Below are 10,795 nucleotides of genomic sequence, written 5' to 3'. Positions count from 1 at the left end.
AGCGACCATTACTAGAGTACCGTAATAGAGCGACCATGACTAGAGTGCCGTAATAGAGCGACCATGACTAGAGTGCCGTAATAGAGCGACCATGACTCTGTCTCTTATACACATCTAGATGTGTATAAGAGACAGCAGCGGTCCAGGACTGGCCTGCAGCCTAGATTTGACTTGCGGTTAAGGACTGGCCTGTAGCCTAGATTTGGCCAGCGGTCCAGGACTGGCCTGCAGCCTAGATTTGGCCAGCGGTCTAGGACTGGCCTGCAGCCTAGATTTGGCCTGCGGTCGAGGACTGGCCTGGCTTAAAGAGGGAGTCTGAGAGGCGGGGGCAGAGGGGAAAATAGCAGACTGGGGGAGAGGCGAGGTGAAGCGGGGGGGAGGTGATGGGGAGGCAGAGAGGTGATGGAGGGGCGTAGAGGTGATGGAGAGGCATGGAAGTGATGGAGGGACATAGCGGTGATGGAGGGGCATAGAGGTGATGGAGGGCGGAGGGGCAAGCAGTGGAATGCAGGCGAGCGCCCGGGAGGAGGAACCACGGGAGCGCTGAACCCGCGACACGCAAAGGACCTTGGGACCAGCGTCGGCTGCTGCAGGTGCCGCTTGTTGCCGCTGGATGTTGCGGCGCTGTGTTGCCGATGGATGTTACCCCTGGATGTTGCGGTATCGTCCGTCAAACAACGGTGTAGCGTTGAGTAAATAACGCTGCAAATTTGATGGAATACCGCGCAATCGTCGGCAAATAGCTCGGCACCGTCTGTCAAATATCTCGGCATTGTTAGTCAAACGATGTGACATCGTCGGGCAAAGACGCGGCATCGCAGGGTATATGACGCGGAATAGTCGGACAAATAGCGTGGCATCGTCATGCAGAAGACGCAGCATCATTGGTAAAAACGATGCGGCAACGTCAGAAAAATAACGCAGCATCGTCGAGCAAATAACGCGGCATCGTCGGATAAATGCAACCAGCCGCCGGCACCGCGGCGGCCGTTCAACTCTTGCACAGTGCCTCGATGCTGCCTCTGCCGCAGCCGATGCTGCCTCGAGAGCCGCTAATGCAACAACTGCAGCAGCATCAACTACATGTGAAGCAGCAGAAATGCTTCATCTATAGGAGCAGCATTCAGTAACAACATTTCGATCGTAGTAATTTAAACAGGCTTCGGTAACGTTGATCTAAACTTCCAAGTAAGAAGGCGAAAATCAGATGCTTTCAACTGTTGATCGAGAATTCAAGATTTACCAACAAGTTGTCATGACTCACGCGTGCCATGGCTACATGTCGGGCTACGAGCGTCTCATTCTAAGTAGTGAAATACCAGCTCACTTTATTCCCAAGAACGTCTTACGCATTTCGAACGACGGGTCAAACGTAGGGACAGGCAAACACAGGATATAAAAATGACAGGAAAAAAAGTCTGCAAAAACAAGTTCGATTAAACTCAATCCTTCGTCTACTAACGATAATATAATCTTATTTACAAGGGCCGCAGATGCGAACAGAACCGAGGACGTTTAATGAATCCGTTGACGGAGGCAAGAATTTAAGATACATGATGGGAGAACATCGAGATCGGAACTAACGTCGTCACTCGTCACGATCCCAACTTCATGAAGACGAAACGCCTAAGATATTGTAAGTTTTTTAGCCCTTGAATGAGAAGGAAATACGCGTTTCTTCTGTAAAATTGAGTCGAAATTGTCTGAAACAGAAAGTCATGCTCTAAATCAAGTCGCTAGAGAAGATCGCTTAGTACATATGGCCACTGAAATCACAGCACAGCTCAATCAAACCTCTACTGAAGCTCGTCACAAAAATATTTTTCGTAGTTGCCATGTTGTAGATTCCACAGAATTGCGGCACTGGAGACAGATCTCGCCATCCACGAAGGAAGGGGACATGAAGTCTCCTCATCCCCGGTGATGAGAGACGTGCCGTCTCACATAAGACATCTTCCACTCATCTAACATCTCGAACGCGGTCATAAGATATCGTGCACAACTCCAGGCAACACCCGTAAAAACACGTCATTTCGAATATATAACATCGAAGATATAACATTGTATGACACTCCAAATAATGTGTGAAGTGGACGCAATGCGTATCGCGGTGCAGGTTATATAAAGACGTACTAATTGATCCTCTGTGAGAATTTTTGTTGTGTTTGTTGTTTCCAAGAATTAAGCCTCGTTAAAAGAAGTACTAGGCGGACGTTAGAGAAAAACGTGGCTTGTAGAATTTGTAGTTAAAATCCAACATCATATCAGAGTCCGTTCATCGTCACCGTCGTTTCCGGTCATCAGAGAAACTGATCGAGATTTTGAAGGTAACCACTCATGGAAACAACAACCAGGCGCAAGGAAGCTACGCAGAAAATGGTAATTTATGCACGAAAGCAGAAGGTCAACGTACAACTTGCTTGTCCGATCGTCCATTGCGGTTTTCATAGCCATTTAGTTAGTAAGCTCAGCTAATGCTTTTCGCCATATCACGGGGATTTCATCATTTTATTTAATGAAAATTGAAGTTGGTAAACCTAAACAAAGTAAAATTGTATAGTTAATGACCTATAGAAGCAAACGCAAACAAAAAGTATTGACCTTTTTGTTTTACTTTCTTTGTTGAGTGCCAAGTAGTATAGGCAGAACAACAACGATGAGAAGTAGGAGAGCCCAAGGAGAAGGCGAGAGCAATGAGTTATTGACACATGATTGGTCCTAAGAGTGTAAATGTGGTCTGTCATCATAGCTGAAACTCCTACCGGGCATGTACCACAGTTTTGCATATTGTGTAGTGTGCTAAAGATCTTAGCGGGCTAGTGAGTTACTCCAGTCCTGCACCTGAAACAGATATCGGGTACATGGGATCAGAGATCGTTTTGACTTGAACTTCACAAACGCTTCTTAGATAATTTGTGACTGCATATGGCGAGTAATACATACGAGTTCTAAATAAGTGATATCATGTACTCGTGTAAGTAATATCATAGCGGCTTATGCCATATTTATGCGACCTTCTCTTTTATAACATCTTACATGCCATAGTTATGTCAACTTATGTTTGGTATATAAGGAACAGGTCATCCACCTGTCAAATTAAGCTCACTTTATAGCAGCACACAAGGGCGTCTCCAACTCATCTTCAGTCATCTCTTCTTGCAAATTAGAGCCGAGGCAGCGCCGGCCGACCGCCAGCCATACATCGGCCGCCTATTAATCGCGTGTAGGTTCTGTGTACACGTACAAGGAAATCTCGGCCTGTGTTTGGGCAGGAACTTGACGCCTACCATACGGAGGCAAGCTGTACAGCGTCATGCCTCCCACACACCGCAAACCCTCCATGAAATTAAAATCCACGAGTTTATTCCATTAGATCTTTGAAATTCCAATTCTAGTGCCAACATTTCAAGAAATGAGAGGAAATTTCAGAAACTAAAGTTAAGCAACTCAAAGCTTGAAGAGTGGAGAATTAGCGACTCGATTGCATGTTAAGATCGAACTTAATCGGTAGAAGTAACAAAGTCTTGAATATTATTGCTCGTCGGAGTATTTTCCACCAGTAAAATCTAATTAAATTGTTAGATAAGGTAATCAGTTTTCAGTACGCAGATTTAAATTGAGTATTGTGTTAGGTATGAACGAGAATGAATGTTCCGTACTATAACAATAATATGTCATTAGTCTGCCCATCTCATTAGCTGTAACCATCTCATTAGCTGGGTACCATCTCAACCAGGGTAACCATCTCATTAGCTGATCTTGATATGGTGCTGTTTGTACCCACAACTTTGTCCGGTCATGTTGCTGCTTGTATCCACAACTTTGTCCGGTCATGTTGCTGTTTATCCCCACAAATTTGAGAGAGGCGAATTTTGATGGCAAATTCAAGGTCTCCAACTACTCGCATCAGGAGCTGAACAGTATGTTCGCGATTTAATACGCTTTTCTTCATCAAAGTCACATATTTGTCCCTCAACATCGTAAAGTACGAAGAAAAATGAATTTGAGAGTACAATTCTAGTTGAGATGAAGGTTAGAGCAGAGAAGAACGGTTAAAACTACTATAGTCGTAGTAAATTCTAACAGGGCAACCAATAAGGACCGTGAAACACAAGTGCGGGATTGGTTTAAAAAACTTACGATCAACTCATTCCCCTCTCGAGAATCTGGCACAAGATCATGAAATGGGACGATTGAGTTGCCCAGTCCAAGGCCAGTTTAAAAGGCCGCGCGAAGTGTTATGCGGCCAGAGCAGCCGTGAGCTCGCCTCATTCGCGTCTCTAAATCTCGCTACCCACAGAAAAGTTAAGCGATTAAATACGAATCTTAAATACGATCAAACACGGAGCAAAATTCATGCGGTGGCGGCAGAAATTTCAAAGAATTTCCAAGAAAGAAAATGAGGAGATCTTGTCGGTTGGAATGAAATCACAATCAGTGTTCTAACGTATCAATTCCTTTCATTGAAATGCATACTGAAAATTATACGTAAAGACCCATGGGTTATGAGCTTCCAAAATATACATGGTTGGAAAACGGCGACGGCTTCGCGAGGAGCGACAACTGCCAGTCATCAGAGGCAGTGCGCCCGCCAAGACGGCAACGACTTACCAAGTTACCACCCTCAGAGCACGAGCGTCACACGTTGGGCTCAGTCATGATGGCAATTCACGCATCTCGATACAGTTATAACATGCAAAAATGTTATTGATTTTCATCCAAAATAGTTGGATGCTAGCCAGCCCAGCCAATACAGAAGCCTGACCGACAAGTTAACGTAAGAAATGTTAGACCAATTGACAGTTTTCCTCCAATAGAAACGGTTAAAATGACCTGCGGCCAATCGGCAATGGATGACGTTCGTCCTCGGAAGAATCCTGTCAATAATGGCCGTCAAACCCAGACCTTTCATTGTCAAAGTGATTTTATTATCGCGATCCAGAAGTATTCACAGTTGATCACAATATATGTTCCAGGAATCGGTTTTGGATAGAGTGGTTTATTGAGGAATCAATTGAGACATAAAACACACCCAATAATAATTCTGGTCCAAATAGTGAGCACTCTTGCGCTTCCATTGCAATGAAACGTTTTCAGGGAAATGCAGAGCATTGTAACAAACTAGGCCTGACAGCGACACAGCACGATATCCAACATGATTGAAAGACGGATGGACATCGTACAGAAAAGTACCTGGTAAACAAGAAGAGTATCAAAACAACGGACTTAGCTACTACAGAGTGCCTGGTCAAGGGACTCTACGCACCTTCACACTAGCAGATGACGTCGCGAATAGGAAGACAGAAGGGACGTTTATGAAGCCGTTTGAATACATCAATAAATGAGTATCACAAGAACACACGCTTCGAGTTTAGGATAAGAACCTCTGCAGCTAGATCATTAGCTTATTAGGTTCAACACGCAACAATGACATCATCAGCATCTTCTTTGCGTCCAAGAATCCGCGTCTCATAAACGATAACAAAATTGCAAGGATAGGGATGCTAATTAGCGAACCAACTCTAGTACATATATGCCATAGAAGAATAGAATATTGGTTTAATAATTGCTCGCGGTTAATTCATATAATTTATGATCTTGCTGATCTTTACCACCCCTAACAGCTTCAAAAGTGGCATCGTACATTCACTGGAAGCTTGCGTAATCAACCCTCCACGGTTGCCAGAGCTCTACTGAGGTGGACCAATTGAGTGAACCCGCTTACCTGTACGCTGCGGGGTTATCTGCTGTACCCTGGTGAGATGACTGATTTAATAAAAATTGAGTTAGCTTTGCAAGTAGTATCTATAAGGCGCTTGCGAGGAAGCAGTGTGAAATGTATGAAAGAAAATTTAGAAGTATTGATTGCTTCAACTTAATTAACGTTGTATGCTGCAGTTACCGAGTATGATGTCAGTGAAGCTTAATAATTTTCTCAAACTTATCTTGCATTTTACATAGAATTTTTGAACGCTGGCGTTAATGCATATACTTGTAGTGGGGCTAATAATCAGTCTTCTATCAGTATTTGCCGTGTATCCGTGCCTTGATTCAAAATAGATTTTCTACACCTCTAATTTTTATATTTGTGGTAATTGCAATGGAGTAAGGAACTCTTAATTTCGATGATACAATTTAGCACCATAATTTCACTAAACGTCGATATATTGTAGTGGCTCAATTTCTTACAAAGGAATGTTACCACTAATAAGAACATTGAATTTCATTTTTCCATTATTTCATTCACTAAGCAGCTTGCCACCTTCATCCGCATTCCGCGGTCTCTTGCTCTTCATGTTCGATAAGAATGAAACTTGATTTCCGAGAAAAGATTTTTTCGAAATAAATATTATAGAAGGATGGCAAAAAAATAATTTTTTATTTCTGAAATGATTAAATTTAAGTTTAAATTTTTATTAGTCCCCAAAATTTTTAATTTAAACTAGTGCCTCACAAAATTTATCGGTTAACTTTCTTTCGTTCAAACGAAGAAAAATTTTGATGGCCTACCAAAACAAATATCTGAACATAGGCCTTAGTTCTCATTTGAATTTTTAATGACTAAAAGAAGCACTACTAAGACTTGAGTGACGGGTGACGTAAGGAAGCGAACAAGTCTCGGTATTTGATCATCTTTGTGTTGCGCGTTTCACTATTTTTGACCGTTGGGTCAGGTTGAGTCATATTTTGAGTTGGGGAACAGGGATAAATGAAACAATAGCACAAATGTACCGTTTTATGCTTGCAAGTTGCCATAACAACCCGTAGAAAAATACATGAGCATGCACATATTCATTGGTATGATTATTGAAGCTATTAATTGTTGCTGCACACACTCATAAAATTGCTTGCTCACTTGCAAGTGCTAAAAAAACGTGTTATGAAGGATTAAGCTTACCTATCGACAGGCTTATTATTTTTTTAGAAATATCAGAATAAATCTAACGAAATTCCTCTAAAATCTGGCGACTGTAAATATTAAACAATATATTTTGTAATAAAACCAATGAAATAACCATGAAAGTATTCTGAATTGTTGCAACGAGTTTCAGCTAACGTTACATGCGACTAGGCATGTTGAAAAATGTTTAACCGAGAGTCCTAAACCAGATAGTCACATGGATTGAATGGCCAGTCACGTCCCTAACATTTACCAAGACATGCCTAAAAGTTTTAAATTAATTCTTGTCATTGACGGACAAATTCCAAATGTCTGGCTCCAAAATCAAGCCAAACATTAAAAAACATTACAACGAGAATCGTCATGGCTAGAAATTCAACAGCTATTTCGACTAGCCAAAGAGGAACATTGGATTGAAAGAGGAATTTCACCAGGCGGATAAAGAATTATTTTTATTTTAATCCATACGGAACCTCTCTAAATATTCATGATAGGCTGCGAAGAAGTTTTGCGAGTAAATACAACTAAAGATCCATCATATCACTGAATAATCAGAAAAATCTCAAATTTTAATCAACTAGCATATGCAAAACGTACAAATCATATTCCAATATTATATAATATGATTGGTACATTGTTCGTATCATATTTCAAATGAGTGTGGCAGCGCACTACAGCGTTAACTCACGTGAATGTCTTCAAGTTTTAATGTTTTAAAACCCTACCCTAGTCTTCAAACCTCCACCCTAGTCTTCAAGTTTTAAATTATTCGGTGGAAAACATATTTTTTTTTTACTCAGTCAAGAAACACAAGATAGGACTTCATTATATGAGTAAACTGCTGAATATAACTAAACAATCGGATGAATAACAACTCACATGTTTCATACATAATTACAAAAATTAGAATTATATAGTATCGCAGCTGCCGCGTTGCTCAAAGATACAGCAAATAAGTTTAATATCCATGCAGGCCAATTCGACCCGAGGTACAATTCAATCTTCCCTTATAGCACAATAACTCCACTTCTGGCACTAGACGTAACGCATGCAGTAGTTGCCGAACATAGAGAACGGTATTGGCGGAATAATATAAGTGTAGATGACAACACCCCCGGGACTCTTATTTGCTGGCATTAGATAGATGACAAGGAAAAAAGAACACTGCTGATGAGGATATTATAGTGCAATACAATTCATGGAAAAATATTGTTAAAAGCAATAAATGAGCAATAAAAGCAGTAAATGAGCAAGTGTGAAACATTGTCAGATGTCAATACGATTAATGGCTATTTCCTATGGCAATATCACAGTCATCAGCGTATCTTTAAATTCAAAAATAAAAAAATGTCTAGTTTACAATGGTGTAACAGAAAGTTAATAATACGGTAGTAGAACGTTCATTAAACGTACTGGACGAGGCTAGGAGACACAACGTAGCCTGGTATTTCGAGACTGTTAATAAGAGAGTCTAAGACTCTATGAAATCCAACATATTGACTACACTTGATGGTTCGTAAAAGCGGCTCTATCATCCCGAAGCTGGAAGACGGTAAAGTTAAGGCTGAGAAATGCAAGGCTTCGGGAGGATCGTAGGTCCTGTAGAGCGCTGGAGTGACACGACGAAGCTCGGTTGTGTAGGGCCGGCCCATACATAGCGCGAACGTCAGGAACAACGACCCACCGTAGATGAAGGTGAACAACACACTTCGAGAGCTCAGATGTGGATCAAGAACTTTAAATATCACGTGAAATACGACGGCACCTGTTAAAGAGATGAGCAGGAGCTCGCGAAGAGATTCGGTGTCGTACCGGTAAGATCTAAGACCCACAGGCTCCTGCAGGTGAAGGAAAAGCCACTGGTCCGACCTGGGGATAAGTTCCCCACAAGACATGCGATGCGAAAGCTTGTGCCTCACTATTTTCTTGATGTCCTGCGAGAAGTGTGGTAAAGGAAGCACGTTGTCGTTGAAAACGGTCACCAGCAGTGGTGCAGAGTTGGTCTGGTTCAGCCCAAGACGAACGCATTCCAAGAAGGCTGTCTTGAGCTTGTTCTCTCGTTTGGACGAAAACGAGAGCTTGTCCTCGCTATTGCTCTTTGGTACGTCGTACACGGGAAAATGCTGGGCCACTTTAGTAAGGTATGGATTTTCCTCGCTTGTGCCATTGCAGAAAAAAATCCCAGTATGATTGTCGTCGACCGAGGCTTCGTGCAGGCCAACAGCAAGCTGTGTTAAATACTGTGATCCACGGCGGTGGTCAGGGTCTCGAACTAACGCGATGATTAGGTGACTGATGTTGCCAGAGCGCAGCCGTGCGTCGTAGAGAGGCAGAGTTTTGCCAGGTTCGAGGGCCTGCAAGTATGCCATGCTGTGCTTCTGACGATGATGGAACTTTGTGTCTTCCAGCAACTCGTTCTCCAAATCGTTGAGCTCAAAAAACATAGAAAAAATTCTCTCGCGTAGCAAGTAAGGGAGTACGAAACCCACGATGATGAGGTAGAGGGTCGAGAGCAATACGATGTGATTATTCATAACTAGAAAAAGCTTATAATATTTACGTGTTGAAAACCCCTGAAGTGAAAGGCACATTGGTTGCAGCTAAAGTTGACGATTACTCGGCAAAGGCGTGCCAATATGAACCGTTAGAATTGAACTATTAAATTTATTCAGAGAAAGTCAAAAACTACTGCAATGTCTGGATGCTTACAAAGCAAACGATCAACAATGGGGCCTTAATGCATTCATTCTTCCGCACATGGTTCACTGCTATACCTAACTTACAATAACAACACATTATGTATAACTGTTCTCATGATAACACTAAAACACAAGGCCCGCTTCTATATTCCGACTGTGAAAGAAAACGTCAAAATTCTATGCCCACGACGACGCATATTTCGCCGAGTGTCTCGTTTGAATATTTCTGGTCAAATAGAACTTCGAACAAATGCGATCAGTTACAGTTACTGTTAAGTCTAAGGTCACGGCGATGCTGCGAGGCCGCAGCTCTCGCAGGGTTATTGATCGAACGTCTGGGAACATCCTAGCATCATTTCACTGCTTGCAGCTTGTACATTGTACTAAGTACTATCTGCTGTAATTTTTTGTCATGCAACTATGAGGTAGTGTCACTTGAGCAAACTGATGAGCTCCTCTAATCACAAATGTGAAGTCTAAAAACCAATTTTAGTAGGCAGTAGGAGCATACGAACGACAAAGCTGAGAGTTGAGACCATCAGACCATCATGTAGGCCTCGTTATCTGTAATTTTGTGTCCAACATAGAATTCAGCAGAAACTAAAACAAATTCACTGAACGGCGCGAACACTTTCATTTAATGGTAGCTCAACTAGAGTTAGGTTTAAGAGAACAAGATACAGAGTTATTACAGACTAGAGAGCAGTTTTCTCATATAAGTTTGACATGAAGTGATAATCCAACATAATGAGGTAGCTATTATTCACGAGTCACGCTTGCGTCTTGAAAGTCGTTGCCATCGGGTCATTGACATTAGTTATGAAAAGACTCTTCAAACAAAACGCTTCGTATGTATAGGTATATCGCCAGACGCCAACTTGTGAATATTGTACAAGAAAATGCGGCTAATCAAGTCCTGTGATCACGTCTGAAAGGAAGAGAGCCACCATAATGCGTCTGTTTATGGATGCAAGCCACGTCCATTAATCTTCACGAGATGCAGTTCCATCACGGCAAATCACGCTGCCTATTCACGCACCCCTGATTTTCTTCATGCTATTTTTAATTCGTGCCTTCATTGCAGCAGCACTACAAATAGAATAAAATAAACCAGTTACAGTTCGTCATCATAAAGTCCAAGGGAGATAGAAGAAACACATCAAAATCATTTAAGCCCTTCAATAGCATACGTATC

At 42.0% G+C, this 10,795-nt stretch overlaps 1 protein-coding gene across 1 annotated transcript; it reads right to left on the bottom strand.

Annotated features, from left to right (window-relative positions):
* Positions 1 to 6,722: 6,722 nt before the first annotated feature.
* Positions 6,723 to 10,276, bottom strand: LOC125177588. The gene has a single exon (XM_047879577.1). It carries the CDS (start codon positions 9,490 to 9,492, stop codon positions 8,305 to 8,307), a length of 1,188 nt encoding a protein of 395 aa, XP_047735533.1. The 5' UTR covers positions 9,493 to 10,276; the 3' UTR covers positions 6,723 to 8,304.
* Between the last annotated feature and the right edge of the window lie 519 nt (positions 10,277 to 10,795).

This window comes from Hyalella azteca, unplaced genomic scaffold (assembly GCF_000764305.2).
Source record: "Hyalella azteca isolate HAZT.00-mixed unplaced genomic scaffold, Hazt_2.0.2 contig3354, whole genome shotgun sequence".
Classification (NCBI taxonomy): domain Eukaryota; kingdom Metazoa; phylum Arthropoda; class Malacostraca; order Amphipoda; family Hyalellidae; genus Hyalella; species Hyalella azteca.
Note: the sequence above shows the minus strand (reverse complement) of the source record. Positions and strands in the feature narration are given on the sequence as shown.